Raw genomic sequence first — 21,025 nt, forward strand, 5'->3', positions numbered from 1 at the left:
TGACACTAACTTTTGTCTTTGACGTATCCACACTTCATTCAATAAACAGTTGAAAAATGCATTTTACTACCAATTGATTGCCACGTTACGTACCTTGTTCCCCTCAAACACAATCTTAGATGTAATCTGTGCATCACGTTACATTCTAATATGGGGAAACCTCTCTTGGCATGCAGCTTGATAAATTGGCCTTATGGGTGGTTGTTTCTCAGATTCCTCTGGCAGGTACTGCTTCCTCCCAGACGTACAACCAGAGCCAGCAACGTTGCCTCTCATGTGCTCTTATAAAGTGTTCTTTAGAATATTTCAAATCTTTGCGGAAAAAAAGGGAACATCTGGTGTTTGCCCTCTCTCAACTATCTCTTGTGGCAGGACTCGTTCTGTCACTTCTCTCCTCACGCTACTGACATCTCCCTTTGTTTCCTTGACTTTTTGACTTCTCCTATCTTCTTTGTTCCTTCTCTGGCTGTCCTGTCAGACTCTGTGAAACATATTACTTGAAAAAGGTTGTTTATAGTACATATTGCAGGGAAACATGTTGAATCTTGTGAACTTATTATACACCCTGCATTTCTTTATAGCTCCTGCGTCGTGTGTGTGTGTGTGTGTGTGTGTGTGTGTGTGTGTGTGTGTGTGTGTGTGTGTGTGTGTGTGTGTATGGCCCACTTCCATCTAAAAATTGTGACCCATTTTTGCTGGCTGTTTCACCTAAAATGGGTCAGTACCTAAAATGACTTTTTCATTTAAAAAAAATCTAGATTTATTCTTATCTTTAAGCTGTCTGAACATTGTTCAAAAAATGATGGCAAGCTTGATGGCTCACTCATGACCTTCCCTTGATGTGCTTCATGTAATACGCTGCCCCACCCATTTTTAAGCACAAAGACCAATCAAAATCATTCCTACATGGAAATTAGTGTTGTAGCAACCATTTAAGATCACTTTGTGATTGGCTGTAATACTTGAAAGGGCTTTGATGCGCTGAACGTATCTGGCCCATTTTACATGATGGCCCCTTTTCAGCAGACTCCACACTGACACAGATATCTACATCACACATAAACCTGGAGACGATGAAACCATCCCAATGGACCCCCCCTCACCACCACCACCACCAACCCCATCCACCCCACTCAGCCCCCCACACACATACACCCCACCCTGTCCCGCAATCCCAGAGCTTGAGTAATTGTCAGGCCTTGTGAAATAATCGTAGCTTTCAACGCTAATGGAAACCCTGCACATTCATTATTCAGTTCAGGAAACAGAGTGCTGCAAAGTGTCATGGGATCTGTGAGTTATTGCTCAGCGTGAACTAACCTTACACTATAAAGGAGGCAACTTCCTCCTCTGTCCTCATCCCTTCGTGTCTCATTCTTTGTGTCCTTCTGTCCATCCTCACTAGTTGGAAGTCACCACACAGTTAAGCCTGGTTAGACGAGTGTACGGTGTCATTGTGGACAGAATGACAGACGGTCCAGGCTCTCTTGTGTCACCGCAGCGCTAGACAACGGGCAGCCATGACTGGTGGAGAAACCCTGTCCTGGTGTTACGGCTCTCTGGAGACTGCTGTGGGATTTACGAGGAAAGCAGAAGGAGGAATGCAGCAGGGGAGGCTCGCTGACCTGCAGATAACACATGGTGAGAAACAGATAGGTTTGATATGTGAACATGCCCACACTTGTGCGAAAGGAAATGGACACCTCAAGCTGTGCTGCTGCAGCCAGTCAATACACTCGCTCCTAAAAGTTAACAGAATTCCAGCAATGCTCTTAAGCCTTCTTCATTTCCCATGTCTAGACCCAGAAGGTCCTGCTGTTGCTTTACAGTGAAAGTGAAGACTGGTTGAGTGCAAGCAGAAACAATACAATACAACAATACAGTAAAATATTTCAATTCAAGTATTCAAAAATAGGCATCTTGAAGTAATGAAGCCATTTATTCCCTCCTGTGTCACTTCTTTGTGACTCCAAAATGCTGCCAGCCATGTATATTTAGCTTGACCCGAATGATGGCTGATGTCTAACAAGAGCAATCCTGTCCAAAAACATTGATTACAAACTCTCTGCATCATTCACCCCTTTCTTTATCAAACCGTATTCTCTTTCAAACAAACTACAACACTTCCAGTTCAGCGAAAACATGAATAAAATTAAGTTTGTTTCCATGGCAACCAGGGAAGTAATAGGTAGTTTATTTTTTGTGCTTTTTTTTTTTTTTTTTAGCTAAACACAAAGATTGTTGCCTAAATTTGTTGATTACTGAGTTGGATGAAGCAGAGGTGGATTGCACTAAACAATGGATGTGTGTTAGTAATCTGAGGTTTTAGGGCAGTTGTGCTGTTGTTTTGAACCGTTAGCTAAGAGCACACATTAGCTTTAAGCTAAATGTAAGGCGCTGACTTTTTTTTTTCCTGCATCCCGGAGTCAGAAAATAGTGACACAATGGTGAAAAAATATCGTTCCCAGCACAAAGCACCCGTTTGCCAGTACTTTAAAGGCAAAATACACACTTCTATCTAATGTTAAATCTGTACAAAACAAAAAACAATTCCTTCTCATCTTTTCACAACCACATTAGAAAAGAAAAGTTAAGTCATACACCAAACCATTTCTTTAGATTCACAGATATACACATGCTTACTGCATTACCATTGCTGCCAATCAGCATTTCAGAATCACACACTAGCTGGGAATAAAATAAATGATTCTGCTGAAGGAAAAATAACAGTAACCATCCAACTTTCACGGCACAAGCAAAGGCCACATGGGCAGATAAGAATCATTTAACTTGCCAACCAGAGGTCGACTCAAATCTATTCCTGCATAATTATGATGAGATGATAGGACCTACTAGTGCAGGTTCATTTCACCAGATTTGGTGGGGGAGTGTAGCACGGGCCAGGGAAGTGCCTGCTCAATTTTAGGGATGATCCATTTAACACAGCAAAACCTGCATTTATTTTGCATTGGGTTTGGTTGAGTTTGCTGATGCCCTCTAGTTTAATTATGTCTCTCTTGCAGCAGTAAAATACTGTAGATCAGGGTGAAGATATATTACTGGGTGTAATTGTGTATTCCTGACTGAGGCTGAATTTTTGACTGAGCCCTTTTTGCATGCCAGACTGTTGCTATAAAAATGACCCAATTAATTAGATTAGGTTGAAACTAAGGTTGAAAATATAGCGTACAAAGACATGAGTGGAATAGTAAAGTGTGAGGGGATGCTAATGAGGGATAATTTAATGAGGCAGATGTGTATTAAGGAGTTTCTGTGCGTGCATGTTACATTTGGTTAAACAAAGTCCTTGGACAGGATGAAACGAGCAGGAGTTAAATTTATTGTTCCCCGGTGATCAAACACCTCGCAGCGGATATTCAAATACCCGAGGCAAATGTGTTTCAGTGTCACCTGACAGAGCAAACCGCTGGTGAAAACTGTGGGATGCATTTAAAGCTCCTTAAAAAGCTGGTGAAGTTTTCCTGACAGACTGTTCTGCTGTACCGATAGAAATGATTGTTGCCATTGTGTGTACAACGTTACATGTTCGCAATTAAAGCAGTTTTTCAAAAAACACCTGTTTTCTGGACAAATAAACTATTTGAAATGTCTCAAAATATTATTTTCATCTGGATTAAGGAAGACTTTGAAACAGTGCAGTTTTCAAGTCCCAGGACAGTCATACATTTTTGGGAGTAGCACTTTGGACTTTAAAATTAACAATGACTAAGTACTTAGTTCCAATGTTAGAGTTTTGCACCCACATCAGAGGCGAAGTGTAAGACATAAGTGGCTTTATAATATGTAAAATTGAATTGATGGTACAGATTGGGCAATAACTATGTCTTGTAGTGGTGTTTAGTTGCAAGTGTTTGCATTTGATGAGTTATTGAACTGACAAGTAACCTTTTCTTGGCCTTTATCTTCAGTTCGAGTGCTGCAGTATTGACATATTTTTGGAATCCAACCCAGAAGTTAATATCACCAATGGGATTTTTTTACTCTAAATTTTGGATTATTGATTAGAATAAACTCTTTGCCAAACAAAGAACATGAGGTTTACAGCAGGGTAGCCTAATTTCAACAAATGAACACCGCCCCATCATTAAAAATACTGTGATGAAGAAATGACAGGCAGGCTCGTTGACTTCGTGAGGTCGTGTGGGGAGGAGTTTCTACGCACTGGTTCTACTGGTTACTGATGATTTGCACCTGTGTTCAAGCTGTGCGCAAGACACTGAAATAAAAGAGGCTAATGGACTGCAGCTCGTGGGTGGGGAAGACCTCATCTTTTTGTCTGAGGCTGTGGCACCGGGCAGAGAGAGTGCGGTTCGCAGCTTTTAGTGTTGCTGGGTGTGAAGACAGTTAAGCAGCACTTCCTCAAACCCGCGGGAGAGTGTCGTCACCGGCCTGGGCGTGATAAGTTAACTCCATGAAGACATTTAATGTTTTTTGTTGTCTTGTCCACTTTTTTTTTGTCTTTGTCAGTGTATTCATTTAGATATTTTTAGTACAGGCTACTTCAGTTTCCCCACATGAACTAACACATCTCTTCTTAAAAATAAGCTTTAAGTTTGGTAACTTGGTGTTCAGACCAGGGGCTCATTCAGAGGCAACGCTGACTACGGGGCCCCCTGCCTCCCCCTGGCGGTGTGGAGTGGTTCTGACCTGCTTGTAGTTTGGAGTGGTCCCTATTGGCTGCTGTGCATTTTGACACATTTTTATAAGTGTGCAGCATTAACTGTTGTGATGTAAGTATTTGCAGTGAGTGTGTGCCTATGTTACTCTTGCTGTTGCCTTGTTGTAGGGTTGCAGGGTGGCCACTTGTGCGGCCACAGTGGTTAGCCTCAGATGGGAGGAGCGTCCAGTGTTGTTTGTGTCAACTTACAATTTTAATTAATTTATATTTCTAATAAGGCTCTAATGTACCATATCCAGTTGTGTATGTGTTGAATATTCTCTTGCCTCTGATAACAGGCCGGGGTTAACAAAGATGGCGGCAGCTTTACGCTATCCTTAAAATACATGGCCTACTTCAATCAAGTAAAAATTGTTGCAGTACCAAGCTAATGTTGCGCTATCAGATGTCTGACTTCACCATCTCCCCAACTAAGCTTCAAACTTTTTTTTGGCTTGATGTATAATATTCCAAAAAACTGCCATAAGTTTGATAAGCCAATTGTTAGTAACCATGGTTTTTAAGACAAACAAGCTTTGAAATTCACAAGATCTGTTTTTACTGACAAACACAAGATGACAATATCTGAAGTTATCATTTACCACAAACCTTATGTTGGGCATTTTACCAAAAACCTACTGAACCAGACATGCTACAATGCTAACTCATTTCTGGTTTTTAGAACTCCTTTATGTGCCACTCAGTTTGGTCTTTGCCGGTGAAACATGTTCTCAAATGTTTAGGTGATTGACTTGTGAATGTTCCAATTAGGGCAATAAAAGATTCAGATTTGCAGAATAAAAGAGAGCGGCACATCTTTAAATAGTCTGCAAGCCGGAAAATCATTCAGCATTGCATTCTGCTTAAAATCAAATGGGCATTGAAAGAGGAAATGCTGAATTGACTCAATGTGTCAAAAGGGATGAATATATCAAGCCCACTGGTCACTGCCTGTTCTATCTGCTTGGCCCCATTGACACTGATTTTCCACCTGCTAGACAGGCACCAATTAGAATTAGTTTCAGATGGTGACATTATTTCTAAAGTAGGCTGCTTCTGCCCAAAGTATTAATTATCATAATGGCTGCTTCTGCCAGTAGCACACTAACTACCACACACACACGCAGTGGCAGCGCGGTGCACTTGCTCCGCTCCTCTCTGAACCCTCCTTCCCACGTCCCGCCCACCACCTCGGGACTACAGTCACGTGTCCCACCGCCCAGCGTCTCTATGCGAGCCGACACCACCGCAAATCAAACTCACCCAGCAGCAGCCGCGGCAGCGCCCGGTGCAGAGGGAGAGAGGATGAGACGCGGAGAGGCGTTCATGGACAACGGGCTACGCTGGAGACACCGGAGGTATCCGCTGTGGTGATTTAAAATGCTCGTTCTGTTTCCCGCAGAGGAGGGATGTGACAAAGCGTGTGAGCAGGACGGGGGATGAGAGTCACACAGTTCCGGAGACCCTTTCCCTCTGATCTTCAACGAGCCGCCTGTGAGCCGTTGGGCTCGCGGGATACACGAGCTCCCAACTGCTCCTACTCAACTGCGGTTTGAGGAACATTTTTTTCTGTCTTATCCATACCGGTGGGTGTCCGAGGGTGATATCCACCATGAGGGCTGTGTCCGCAAACTTCCTCGCCCTGCTCTTCCTCTCCGCCTTTGCAAGTGTTTTCTATGTGTGGAGCGCACTGGAGAGCCGCTTAGAGCGACACAAACGCGGCTTCTCAGTACCAGGCGGAGGGTCTTTCTACCCAAGTCTCCCCGTGGACCTCTCCACCAAAACTTTCCGGGCATTGCTCGCTGTCCCGGGGGCTCAAAGACCGGGGGGCAAACTTGAGGCTCACAACCTCAGTGAGAGCTCGGTAGGAAGTCGAGATTACCATGTGAATGGGGGTAAAAAGGGGTCACCACGGCGGGAGGGCCCGGTCAAGTCGGGCTCCCCGCTGAAGGATGGGATATACTGGAGTGACTGGCTGGAGGATCTCCTCCCTGTGGGCTTCACGGAGGACTATGCTCGGGCTTGGCGAGAGAGAGCGAGGGCACATCGGATAGTGGAGCTGGTGCCGGGATGCGGCAGGATATCCAATCAGCTCGCCACCTTTGCAGACGGAACCAAAGCGTGCGTGCGCTACGGGATAAACGCTGATCAAGTGCAAGGCGAAACTTTGGCGTATTATCTTGCTTGTTTGCTGGGGATCACGAACCTTCCTCCTTTGATTCTATCCCAGCTAAACACTTATGGCGAGCAATGGGCATCTGTGAGGACGAGGGTGGAGGGGTTACAGTGGAGCGATCGAGCCGTGGTGTCTCTGACTGAGTGGGTCTCCAATTTGACCGGGGTGGTGACACCTGCGCCGCTCAGACAGGAGAGCAGCGGGCTGCATCCTGTACTGGAGGAACTCCGGAACAAGACGACGGCGGAGCTCCTGGAGCTCATGCAGTGGAGCGACCTGATTATATTCGACTACCTGACGGCGAACTTCGACCGACTGGTCAGCAATCTGTTCAGCCTGCAGTGGGACTCACGCGTAATGGAGAGGGATACCAACAACCTTCTTAAAACGCCCCGCGGTGACCTCGTGTTCATTGACAACGAGGCCGGACTGGTGCACGGCTTTCGGGTGTTGAACATGTGGGAGAAGTATCACAACACAGTGCTGAGCTCCGTGTGTGTGTTCAGGAGGAGGACGACGCAGCGCGTGGCGGAGCTGCACAGGCGCAGAGACTCCCGGAGGAGGCTGCTGGAGCTCTACAGGGACAGCGAGCCTCTGTCTGCGGAGCTCGGGTTTCTCTCGGACGAGCACGCCAGTGTTCTCCAGGACAGGATAGACAGATTACACAAACACATTTTGCATTGCAAAGGAAAGTACAGCCAGCTGTGAGGCTCCAGTGTGCACAGATGTGTTTGCGCTATCTGTGTTACAAACATCCAGCTGAACTACCTCCTGTGGATAAAATGCGATGCCTACTTTATAAATAAACATGTCCCTTCCGAAAGGAACAGTTAAGGCTATCTTTAACTCTCCCCACTGATGCTCACCTGGATAAATGTCAAGAGTAGGCTCTATAGGTATCATCATGTTGGACTCTTGCCTTGTGTTCAATATTCTTAAAGAAGAAGCCTTAACATTTCTAAGACAAATCTTTGCTGTATTTCTGTTGGCTTGCTTTTTTTAAAAAATCATTTGCACAGTCAGTTGTCAAAGCCAGCACCTGCATTCTTGTAAAAGTGTTGATTACAGCCTTAAATTGACGGGAGTAGCATATTCATTGTACATGTCCACTGTAAAGACAGTCCACCCACCTGTTTTATGGTTCACTTATTTAACATGCATTGTAACATTCCAGAATCCCTTTTTGATAAATACACTGTAATTTATGTTAAGATGTGTTCTGTTTCTGCTTATTATGGTGCATAATTTCATAGCAGCCTAGTGTGTGATGCCCCCTGTACTTAGGCATTACAGTGCTTTCATTGTGCTGTGAAAATGTCTTTTACTGGCACAGTGTTCCCCAGCAGCCGCTCTGTTAGCCGAAGGCGCGCCACAACGGGAAACTCTTAATAATCTTACCCACAATTACAAAGACAACTGACATCATTTGACATTCTTTTAAACAGGCCTCCCTAACTAGATGGAAAACTTTGTCATGCTGCTGCCAGGATTGCCGTAGGTTCAGTCTGTTCAGCCGAGCAACTCCCATTCTAGCAGCTGAATGAGGGGCCGATTAATTTTCTCTCACGGGAGGGTTTTGTTTATGATTTTTCAAAAGTTGAATTTAAACAGCTTGCATTCAAGAGCCGTGTGGAAAACACCTGACTGAAGGTCAGTATTATATATCCCGTGTATGCTTTCACTGCATTTCACCACATCAGCCTTTAATTTGACTCTTTCTTATTAGTTCCACCAGGGGTCTAGACTTACGAGCACATCAGAAGGAATGCAGGTGATCAAATTTTTGAAAGCCTAATTCTTTCCAGCCTCGCACTATCCTGCACCTGGTTTCTTTTACAACATTTTTTTTTTTAATATATATAGGGGCCAATTTAGGGACATTGCTGTTTGCAGGACTCCAGATTGGGATGAGATTGGTGTATTTTTTTAGGTTTAACAGCAGTTGGCTCCCACAATGTTGCATTAATACATATTGTGACAATTTTCACCCACCTTTCATCGTAAGGTTTTCAGCATTTGTGTTCTGCCCATGAAAGGTCACTACATAAAGGTGAGGATGCAGCGCAGGTGTAACTTGAATTTTTTTCCAAGACAAAATGCCTGCTGCAGCTGCAGGAGGGACTTTGGGATCAATATGTGCACTGACTGTTGTATAGAGGAGAGAGCAGGTCATGTTAATGTGCTGCTCTGCAGCTGTACGGTCAGAACATGTGTGTTTTAAAGAGGGAGCTTGCAAGGACTGCAGCTGGGCATCGTCTAAGCATGTCTGTTCACGCTGGAAACCGCCATGAGATTTACGACAGGCTGCAGACACCAGGGATTAATGCTAAACTGAGGTCTGCATGTCTAAACCAGACTCACAACCCTTCCTGCCTCCCTCTTCACCCACATATTACTCTGACTGCCTGTCATAGCTCCATTTGTTAGCTAAATGAAATTTTCATTTTCCTAATTAGTTTTTTTTTTTTCTTTCTATATTTGTAGATTACTTTGCTCAAGAAATCCATTTTTTCTTACCAGGGAGCATGCCAGCAGTAATCACACTAATGGTGGATATCAAAGAGGTGGTTGAATCATCCTTTTAACTGTTCACATATGTCTCTGCCCGCTTGGTCTGTTTCCTATCACCATATAAAACCCTCCAAGCCCACCTTACCTCTCACCCAGAGGTGACAAATTCCTCAAAGAGCTGCTGTGTCACAGTTTGAGTACTTTTCCCTGCGTATGTATGTGGCAGTTACTCATGCCAATATAAATCCCACACAATCGTACATTCAGGGGCCCACTGTGAGCTCAGCAGCTCAAACCCCAGGTACTTGAGCTGATCTTCCTCTTATTTGTGCACATTGCAAACATTCCAGAGGAGAGGAGGGAGGATCATCTCCATGGACACACAAATGCACACTAAGATTTCTCCAACAGGCAAGTGAAAGGGGACCCAGCTGTGTACACACACTGTTAGAGGCTGAAAGTTTTACTTGAGATCCTTTTTTTGTGGTTTTTGTTACTTAAAAAAATAGAAGTGTAGGTCACAGTAAAAGACAGCTGTTCACTTTACCTAGAATGTTGACAACTAAACCCAACCCAAAAAAAAGTGGCGATGGAAAGCTTTTTTTTTTTTTTTTTCTGTGGATTCCGAATCATGATTTTAGCAAATTTTGAGCGTGAAGGATAAAACCGCAGTAAAAGCTGTGGTGTTCTGTCACACACTAGGTGACTAAATGACCCGGTGGGTCTCTGCCATGTGCGAGTGGTGGACATAACTGGCATTCTTTCATGGTTACACAGTGCAGGGAACTTCCTCCACATGACTGAATGATTTCATTATTAAACACGGCACATGGGGAGAGAGTCATTTAGTCACAGCTGAGTGGATATGGGCCATAAAGGGTAAACTGGGGGGCCAGGGCAACGACTGGAGGGGCTTTGGCAATGTGGGTTGGACATCCAGGCTCTGATGTGCTGAGAGAGCTGGCACAAAGCCTGACTTTGTCTAAACCAGGGGTGCAAGCATGAGGTGGGGACCTTTGGGCATTCTTTCTTAAGACCAAGCAAGATAATGAGAAACAGAGAAGCAGGCAACTCATAGCAATAGCTCATAACTGGAGGAAAAAGTGTGTTCAAACCTTCATATAGATGTCAACATTGCCTTGTTTTCAGTTTTTCATGCTGAAAAGTTTTATTCGTACATATGCAGAATATGTTAGTTTGTGAGTTTTCACAAAGCAAAAGAATTTAGAATTCACAGCAGTTTCATTTGCACTGAACCTTCTCAAAAGGAGCTAATGTTTTCACGTGTTGTCTGAATGTGTGTGTGTGTGTGTGTGTGTGTGTGTGTGTGTGTGTGTTGGCAGGCATAGACCACCAGGCCATCGCAGTCCAGAATCAGCAGTAGGATATAGTGCAGGGAAAGGAGGAACCCATTTGAAAAGTACACGTGAAACAATTGCATATTGTTCTTATTTTTTTATTTGGTTTGCGCTCAGAGTGCTCCTCAAGTTAAATTTGAACTTGCACTTTTGTCATGCTATCATGTTGTTGATATGATAAACACTTGCCTGGGGACGCAAACAGCCTTTGTGGTAGTTCTCGCTTGTAGGTGTCTGCACAACTGTATTTTGCCATTATCACACACACACACACACACAAACACACAAGGTGAAACAAGACAAAAATGAAATGGGGAGAGGTTGTGTATCAGGGTGATAACTGGTGTCTTCAGATGGCTCCTTTCTTAAACAAACAAGAGAATTTCTTAAACTCTTGTGCCTTTAGCCAATAAGCTTGCATCCTTGGGTGTGGAATTGGTTTTTGCAGAGCTCTGTCACAGTGAATCATACACGAGGGACAGTCTAATAGAACTCACCAGCTGTTGTCCAATCTTTCACTGCTGCCACACTTGCAGATTATGGAAAAGATTACATCCTACTTGTCCCATCCATCACAGAAGTCTGTTACTTTGATTGTGCTGCTTTATTTTGTTCACTGTGTCATGACAACCAGCAAGTGTTGATATCTTGACAGAAATATATTGGCGAACAGACAACAAACGCAATCCATGTGACATTATTACTATACTCCTCATGATCACATCTTATGTTACTATTAGATTTAGATCAATAAGAAAGCCCTGCACACAAACAGACACAGTGAGCAACAAATAACTCTTGTGACAACTTTTAACCTAATTTTGAACTCCCTCTATTTTTGCTTAATATGATTTGCTTCATGCTAGTCATTGCAGACATAAAAAATAAATCCTGATTAATTTCAACACTTAATTCCATCCGATTTGTTCTGCTTCATCCCTCAAGGTCTGTCTCCAAAATGTCACACCACAGCTAGCTGAATATCATGAGCTTTATTTAATTTGATGTAAGGCATGTTATTACATTAAGAGAATATGTCCACAGCTATATTTCAGTGTCAGTTGCTATTTTACAGGTAAACTGTACATGCTAGTAAATAATTCTAAGTGATTTTTATACTGGATGGAGGTAAAAAGCTTAATGGAAGTTAATGAAACACCATAATTCAGCTTTATTCTGCTTTAAAAATCAGGTTTATTTATAAAATCCCGGGTTATCCAGGTATGATAATTTCCTTGCAAGGACGTTGTTGCGTTCCGCCTTGTTTTTCCCCTCCTCACTTTAACTCAACAGTGTTTGATTGACATGCTTGATAGGTTTTGATATTCCTCTGGGTGATGCCTGACGATGCCTCAGTGCAGCCAGGGGACCTGTTTCAAGTGCACGCAGTTTCACTCATTTGCATCTGGCTTCATCTCTATGTAAATGTGAATTAGTATGCTTATGGAAATGAATGGCGTGGCTTTTTTTCTCTGCTCTTTTTTCTGAAAAGAACATTCACGGAGAGATAATTTTACTGTTGAATATGTCTTTCTCGTGGCCACCCGTGTGTAGCTGGCCATAATTAGGCTATTTCTATACAAATGTTGTGAGTCGAGGTTATGAGTCAGCCTCAGTGCTCGGGAAAGATGGTCCAGCCAGCTAACTACTGGCTCTTGCAAGTGGCATTGATTTTATAACAAATGTTTTAATATGCAAAGAACTCTCAAGGTACATTTATCATTCTACTTAAGGATCCCATAAAGATACATTTTTTAGTCAAACGAAATGTTGTAACTGCAATATTATAACAATGTCCTGGGGATGTTGTTGAGGGAAGAGAGGTGTCCCCAGAACATTGCCAGGATGTCGCACTGAATGCATTTAACCTTATAAGAATGTGATTTTAAACGGTAAACATGTTATTTAATCATTGGTTTTAAAGGTATTATTTAAGTTATCATTACGACTTGTTGGTTACATGAGCCATAAAGCTGTATGTGTTATAGTTGCAGTCACACCAGGAAAAAAAAAAGTCAAAATGATTAATATATTTCTAATAAAACGTTACCATACAACATTTTTAAAAAAAGAAAAGTTTTTCAGCATGTTATCTTAATAACAGTGTTGGTACATAAACAAAAGCTGCTGCTGCTAAGAAAAGAATGAAAGGGCATGTGGTGACTTTGAAGCCAGTGACTGGCGAGTGAACATGTTCAGTGCCTCATCTCCCAACTCTCTGTGCTTTCCGATCCAGGCTTAAAATGTTCCAAACATCTTGTTATAAAAGAAGGATCTTCTGACACTTAAAGAAGGTTATATCAAAGGTTTATAGAAAATGTTAACTATCTTTGAGATTCTGGCAACAACACAACAACAAAAACCTTGTTGAAAATATCCCAAGAACATTGAATTGTAATGTTGACTGAAAAGCTTTAGAACATAAACTTGCAGCTGTGAAATTAACTGACAGGACATTTTCCAAAGAGGATGACATTTTCTATGCAAATACTGTAAGACTGAACAAACTCAGATTTTAAACCTGACACATCTATCAGGCTCCGAATTCTACAATACTAATACTCAACAACCAAGAAATGCAATCTTGGGTCTACTTGTCTGTCTATGAATTTAAGGCGCTGTGTTTTGATTCGTTTGCTGCGACTGTGACACAAGGGCTTTGTCCTCTCCGTGCCGAAAGTGTGGAGACAATCGATGCGCAGAAGGGCAAGAGGATGTTTGATACTTGATGACAAAATACCTACAAGCTGCTGAAGAAGCACATTTCTTCCTGCTGGCTGACCCCTAGCTCTCTGAATGTTAGTGTTGGCTGGAGGCTGTGCCCCGTCTAAATCCTGCACGTGCTCATTTGCTGTAGACTTTTTGAATTATAGCACCCGTTGGCTGTGTCGGTGCTCAGTAATTTGGTCATTTCTATGTAAATTGTGCTTTGTGCCACCATAGTGGGCTGTTGTACCGCACAAATGCCCCGGCCTGCCTCGCTCCATCAAAGGACACTGAAATTATTAAAGCTAACTGTGAGAAAATGTCATGACAGTCAATCAGTTAAGTAGACGGGTCGCAAAGTGTATAGACAGAAAAGGAGGGCACTCAAGCGTGCAGCAGCGAGGACAGGCATAAAAGCTAGTTATTTTGGGTTGCGTCCAGGTACAGGCCTCTTTCTCTAGAGGGTGGATGAGGGAGCAACTCACTGGAGACACACATTAAGGGGCTTATGGCTAACTCCGCAGTATCACTGTCAATTGAACAAGATTAGACGTGCCTTGGTTAAGGTGAGATGGGACGAGAGAGACGATACAAAAGAATACGGCATTGTAAAACAAAAAAGCAGGACACAAATATGTATGTGACTTTATAGGGTTTATTAAGTTTGGCTACATTACAATTAACGATAGTATAAAAAAGTGGAAGTTACCAAATATGTTGGAGCCGAATGTTTAGAGAGGGAGCAACTACTTTGATTTTAAAAGAAGACAGACAATATATAGAGGTCGATGATGAAAAGACACCACTCTCCATAAACATTTTTGTGTTTAAGTTTTTGGACTATTTCGCTGCTTCTAAATCTCCACAAGAAAATGGAAGTCTTTTTGTAAATAAGGGCTCAAAATAGATCAGTGGTTCCCAACATTTTATAAGTCCACTACCTACCGAACGATGCAACCTCCTGCTGTTTACCACCTCTCTCCACCTCCACAGATGAGGTAAGCACCCCCAACATTTATATTTAAGTTTTTTTTTTAGTTTGATATGCGTATGAAATAAATATTAGCTGGCATATATTGGCTAAATGTGTTAACATCACAAGCAGACTGATGCTGCATATTAACTAATGTTTTGATGCCTTTACCAAAAAATGTTATAAAAAATTAGAAACTTAATTTTTGCAGCACAGTGGTGCAGTGGTTAGCACTTTTACCTCACAGCCAGAAGGTTCCAGGTTCCAGCACGGGATCTTTCTGTGTGGAGTCTGCATGTTCTCCCTGTTCCTGTGTGGATTCTCTCTGATACTCCAGCTTCCTCCCACAGTCCAAAGACATCAAGAGGGGACGAGGCTGATTGATACTCTAAATTGACTGTAGGTGTGACTGTGAGTGTGAATGGTTGTCTGTCTCTATGTGTTGGTCCTGAAGTGGACTGGTGACCTGTCCAGGGTGAACCCTGCCTCGCACCTGAAGGCTGCTGGGATACGCTCCAGCCCCCCGCCCCCCCCCCCGCCCCCCCTTAACAGGATAAACAGAAGAAAATGGATCGATGGATGGAGAAACTTATTATTATCCATCATCCATCTATTTTCTACCGCTTATCCTGTTAAGGGTCACGGGGGGCTGGAGCCTGTCCCAGCAGCCTTCGGGCGAGAGGTGGGGTTCACCCTGGACAGGTCACCAGTCCATCTCAGGACCAACACATAGAGACAGACAACCATTAACACTCACATTCATACCTACAGTCAATTTAGAGTATCAATCAGCCTCGTCCCCTCTTGATGTCTTTGGACTGTGGGAGGAAGCTGGAGTACCAGAGAGAACCCACACAGGAACAGGGAGAACATGCAGACTCACACAGAAAGATCCTGTGCTTGAACCTGGAACCTTCTTTCTATTATCATCATTATTATTATTATTATTATTATTATTATTATTTAATCCTTTGATCCTTTCTTTCTCAGTATGGACGTGTAATGATTTACTGTGTTCGTACACACTACGGCCACAAGAGAATGTGGTACTTGTAGGCTCATATCATCATAAACATTTCTATGTAATTCATAAATAGGTGTCACTGGCCTAACAATATATAGAGCTGCACTGGACATCATCTGACTGCTTTTGGCTTTGCTGGGATTCAATAGAGTGGCCACTGTCAAAATTGCTGGTCAACACATGTGGACTGAGAGCAGCTCATTTCCATACAGAAGGTAGTCTTTATCATTCCCAAAGCAACAAACAGGGTTGTAATGATAGGGACTGTGAGAATGAGGAATTATATGACTAAGCTGGGAGAAAGACTGGGCAAAAGGGTCATTAAAAAAACAGACACGCAGGGCTTTTCCTGTCTTTGAATAAAACTTTAATTACCAGATATCATGAGCACTTTAAAGATACCGCCTCTCCCGAATGCATTCCTCCCCTCTCACACCTGTAACCTGACTCATCTCAAATAACAAGTCTGAGACACTGAGGCCTCCCACGCCAGCAGCCACAGCAATTACGCTCTGACACGAACGTAGGGCGAGGCTGAGTGTCTAGCTCTTCAACACCCTTGCATTACCCTAACCAAAGAAGAGATGATACAGGGCGCACTTCCTTCCTCATTGAGACCATTCAACTATTTAAAACCCTTGTTTTTTTTAGCCATATACTTTACATAAAACGTAACCTTTGTGGGAGGTTACGATATCCTCTTGAAAATAATATCAATTTGCAGACAGGTAACAGGAAATTCAGAGTATGAAAGCAAGGTTGAATTTAACAATAGGCTTTGATGAAATAATGTGGCCCCTGTCCTTGTCTCGATATCTCTCTCCTTCCCTATAATCCTCCATCACTAGTTTTCATTCTTTTTCTCCACCATCTATTTGCCTGGTGTAAATATTGCCATTGTGGATTCCTGGGAGCATTGATTGAGGGGAGGTGGGGGCTAATCATGTGGGCAAGTTACAAAGACATCTTCCACAAAATCAATGCCACTGAAAGAGAAACTAAATTATTTTAGGCTTCCTCAAACTTTTGCAATTTAGTACTGTCTACTACAAGGCCAATATGCAGTATTTTCTACCATTTAGACTGCCTTTATTTTTTTTCCATGCTCCTTCGATTTTTGAACTACCTCATTTGTTCAGTATCATTTACCCTTTAGAAGAGAAAAGAGGGAGGTTTATCGCTCACTTGGGGTTTGAAATATATCAGAGATCAGCAGCCGTGTATGAGTCACTTTAAATGGCAAAAGTCATGACCCCCATCAGGAGATGGGAAAGAGAAAAAGACAGGAAAGAGAATGCAATGTTCAGTGAATTTCCTGACACCATTTTATATCACACACCTAACAAGGAGCGTCACTACCACCAGAACAAGACGGTTATAATCACAAAAAGGTGCAAAGTATTCGTAGCAAAAATAGAGAATTAGGACACACAAATATCGATTATTCCTGCAACAACTTCAACATCAAACCTGAAACATGAACATCTAGCAGGTGTGAATGTGCGAATATTGCATTCATAGGAAGAGTAGGAAAGTTCCCCCCAGTAAGTATGCTCTTTGTCTGCTGTCAGAACACAGCTAATTGCTAATAAACAACTGACTTCTGTTACTTACAGTCATCCAGTTAACAGTCAGGTAATGTTATTTGGCGAGCCACAAGGGCAAATTTTCCTTTAGCTCCACAACAGCTAGTTACAAGATGATGACAGTTTTACATAAGTTAGCTCTGGAGTATCATTTGACATCAGAATCACCATAATTGATCAAAGCAGACACTTATTCACTCTGAGAGAAAATACATTTTGTCATCTTTCACCACAAATACTATCATATTGCATAACGTCAAACCTCAAACTTCAACTGTTTCTGAAACTACCCATTTTCCTTGTGGGATTTTCCAAGTTTAAGATGCATTCAGTGTATTCTACCATTTCAGAGGTTGGGACTTTCCCACTTGTTCATAAACACAATATAATCACTGTCTTTTCTGTTGTCTGACTTTACAAGCTTACCACCTACTTATCATTATCATTGTTGTTGTTGTTGTTGTTATACTAGATCAATAGCCAATAAGTATAACCCAAAAAACTTCCAGGACTTATTTGGGACACTAGGAAAGTTCTCATTTTATAATTGCTTTCAATAAAATGGTGGATCAGTACTGTTTACAGCTTAAAGGGATAGTTCTCTCAGAAATTATAAAGTTTTTTCAGTCCTCAAAACAGGAATTTCACATGTGAAGGCGTTGCAGTAATCTCTCAAGCAATTTAAGTGAGTGGTGACCAAATTTAAAGTGAACAAAAATTAAATTTAAAAAAAAAATGCCGGCATGCTGCTCATCTGAAGTAATCCAAGTTTCCTGAATCCTCAACATCTCAAGTTGTTTAGAAAAACATCAATGAAGTCATTTTGTTTAGCCTCACTAGCAACATGACATCATGGCTACCGGCTCCAGGCTACAGTGAGCAGGGGGGCTAAAATCTGGCGGCAGTGATGTTGCGCTAACAACCTGGCATGTCAAGGCTTCAGGACAAGGAGTATGGAAAATTTATTACATTTTTTTGTACATTTTTGAGTTGGTTGCCATTCACCTCCATTGTTTTGGAAATGAGTGCACCCAACATTTCATTAACATGAGGATGAGTAGATTATTGTGGAATTTTCATTTTTGGTTAAACTATCCGTATTATGAAATCAGCAACTCCGGTTTTCATTTTGGACTGCAAATTGAAAGACTTGTTTTTGTCTGGATTGAATCAGTTACTTTAGTCATTAAAGCTCCTGGGAATTTGGATTGGTTAGAATAATAATAGCAAGGATATTTACACTTAAAATTTTGGAAAAAAATACGGCAAAAAGCAGTTAAGGAAGCTTCACGATTAACTTTTTATACGTGAAAGCAGTGTCCCGTGTTGTCGTAAATGTATGTCACTTTGCAATATGTTACCCCAATTGCTAAGATTTAGAGTTTTTTTTTTCCTAACCTGAAGTTACCACTTTTCTAGTGTGTGTAGACACCGAACCTTCCAGTTTTATTTATGTCTATATTTTGAAGCTTTTTACAGAGTGCTTTTGTTTGTATGTCAGTCATAGCCTGAATTATATGACATTTTATTCCTAGAAGCATAGGGGAAACTGATTTCTTTTAAATAGCTGTTGACAGGATTTTCTGATTTATGGAGTGATAAAAAAGAGATACACAATGTCCCCTCAGTAAAAAGCTTTGACTCTAAGATGTCAACAAAATGAGAAAACCTGGCTTAAGCCATTGTTCAGAATTCTGTTGTTAAAAACATTTTAGAAAATGCAACACACAAAAAAAATTTTCATATAAATAGTCAACTGGGGAATTTCCATGGTGCTATAACCTGCCCAAAGTACCCATTAGCACTCAAAAAGGCTAATAAAGACTGAGTGAGAACCAACACCACACCTTCATTCAAACAAATCTCTGCTGTCCCTGACACAGACGCGATGTATTGTTGAGACTACGAGGACACAGACGGGCAGATGGGGGACTCTGAGCATGCAGGCTTGAAGAATGTGATCCTGCTGTGACGGAACATCAGAGTCAGGCCAGGCCCTGACCCCAGCCATGTTCTGTTTTTATAACCCCCAGCCCTTAGAAAACAACAACCTTTCTCTCTCAACCCTTAGTTTCTCCCTTAAAAACAATAGGTGTATGGGACTGTCCATGCCCTGCTTGTAATCCATGTTCTTTCCACGATCCAAAGGCATGCTACCTTCCCCTAAAATAGCTGCCCACCACAGCTAATTCATCAGCCTTGTTGGCTGTTAACATGCTTCCCTTCGAAGGTATAAGGATGCCTTCACCCCCCCCCCCCCCATACCCCTCACTTTTCTCCCTGTTTGTCCCCCTTCATCCCTCTCAGGTGTTCCCATAACTCATGGGGCCTCAAATGAGGGCATTCCTGAACTTCAGAGGCGCATCGGCAGATGACCGCCTGGATTTATGGCTTACTGATAGGCACTGGAGAGGAGGGGTGGGAAGGTGAAAGGATCTACTTCAAAGAGGAGGAAGCATTTGTTGTTGTTCTGTTGTACACGCACTGGTGTACACATGCTGCCTCTCTCTCGCTCTCTCTCTCTCTCTCTCTCTCTCTCTCTCTCTCGCTCTCTCTCTCTCTCTCACTTTCCATCTTCTGACAGCTGGAGTGTTCAATCACTAGTGTGCACACTTTCATTACACAATGATCTTGGCTTTATTTCATATAAATGACAACGTGAAGCTGCTGGCTCACGTCATGACACATTTAAACTTAGCCTCTTTTATGCTTGTCTTTAGTCACGTTTTTCATGATTTCAAAGGTGACCCTCTAAAGATTGCCTTCAATCTTTTTTTTATTACACCTGCATAAAATATTCTCTTTGCTCTATAATGCCACCTCCTTCTGAGCTGCGTTTTTGACTTTCCATATAAAAATCATAGGTCACAGAGCAATATGTGTATATCTGTCAGTATTTGCACATGTGGGTGTATTTGTACTTGCATGTGTGTTTGTGAGCATACCTTCCGTTTCCAACCAGGTTCTAGTGTATTGCAGAGACCCCGTGATGTTTGAAGGTGATGGATGTTTGTGGTGGTGTCTTGTCTCTGAGCTGGATGTGCAATAAAGCCCTGCTTTGCTTCTGTAACATTTGGGCTGATTGATTACCAACAAAGGCCATTTAACATGGAGGTGCTGCCTCTCAACCATGCAACATTCACAGATGAGGTTACACACATCACATGGAAATAGATACCCGCCTTTCATCTTCGGTGTGCTGGTTATTAAATAAAAGCATTAGTGTTTTTATTCATGACACATGATAGTAACCAGACAAGGTAAAGTCGCATGGTGATTCATATGTTAAGCCTCTTTTATCTTCTCCTTCCTTCCCTCCATCCTTTCCTTTCTAACTTTACTTTCACCAAGATTCTCCTCTTTGAGCATTACACACTATAGTGGTGGAAAGCTGATGTAACTTATTTCCAGTAACCATGGCGATCCAGAAGTCTTCTTGCTGCTTTCCTTTTTCTCAAGAGGTGGCCTGTCAATTTAAATCAGACCAGCATTAATGAAGGCAAAAACTGCAACTGCTTTGTTTAACTTGGAAAGTGAATGTCCATGTGAGTGGTGTGTGTATATTATATTTGAATCATTGCAAGAGAGCCAAATGCCAAAGCCAGATTCTAGACGTGTGTGCATGTGCGTGTTGTGAGCGTTGTTGCTGGCCCTGAAGTGACACAGTGAGGGTATAAATAGAGCCGGCCCACAGATCATTGTGCCAGACAGAATGTGGCATCTGCTGTGCTGGGAGTGCAAAGTGTTTGAGAGCCTTTAAACTCCTCTCCATTTCTTTTCCCTCCCCCTCTTCCCTCCATCTTTTTCTTCCTATCCTCTTCCGCTCCCTCTCTTGTCATCCTTCTCTTTTGTCTTCCTGGCATCCCATTCTCTCGCTCCCTCTGTCTCTTTCTGCCCTCCCCCCCTCTCACTTACTACCACACATCTGCTCCCATGTGTTGAGTGTTCTGGAGCAGTCCCATTTTCAATTTAGCCTCTAAGATCCTATTTCTAAACACACAGGGGGAACTTGA

The 21,025-nt window shown here is 42.4% G+C and overlaps 1 protein-coding gene and 1 long non-coding RNA gene across 2 annotated transcripts in view; both read left to right on the plus strand.

The window, feature by feature from the left end:
- Nucleotides 1-4,837: 4,837 nt before the first annotated feature.
- On the plus strand, nucleotides 4,838-8,065 carry fjx1 (four-jointed box kinase 1). The gene has a single exon (XM_086208332.1). It carries the CDS (start codon nucleotides 6,291-6,293, stop codon nucleotides 7,560-7,562), a length of 1,272 nt encoding a protein of 423 aa, XP_086064458.1. The 5' UTR covers nucleotides 4,838-6,290; the 3' UTR covers nucleotides 7,563-8,065.
- Nucleotides 8,066-8,486: 421 nt separating this feature from the next.
- Nucleotides 8,487-21,025, plus strand: part of LOC147258473 (uncharacterized) — a 14,582-nt gene continuing 2,043 nt past the window's right edge. The window contains exons 1-2 of the long non-coding RNA XR_015116964.1: nucleotides 8,487-8,504; nucleotides 10,709-10,785. This is a non-coding gene — a long non-coding RNA (uncharacterized LOC147258473). The remainder of the gene's footprint in view (nucleotides 8,505-10,708; nucleotides 10,786-21,025) is intronic.

The sequence above is a fragment of the Aulostomus chinensis genome, chromosome 7, assembly GCF_037954235.1.
Source record: "Aulostomus chinensis isolate RoL2024-O1b breed Wild chromosome 7, RoL_Achi_v1.0, whole genome shotgun sequence".
NCBI classification, from domain to species: domain Eukaryota; kingdom Metazoa; phylum Chordata; class Actinopteri; order Syngnathiformes; family Aulostomidae; genus Aulostomus; species Aulostomus chinensis.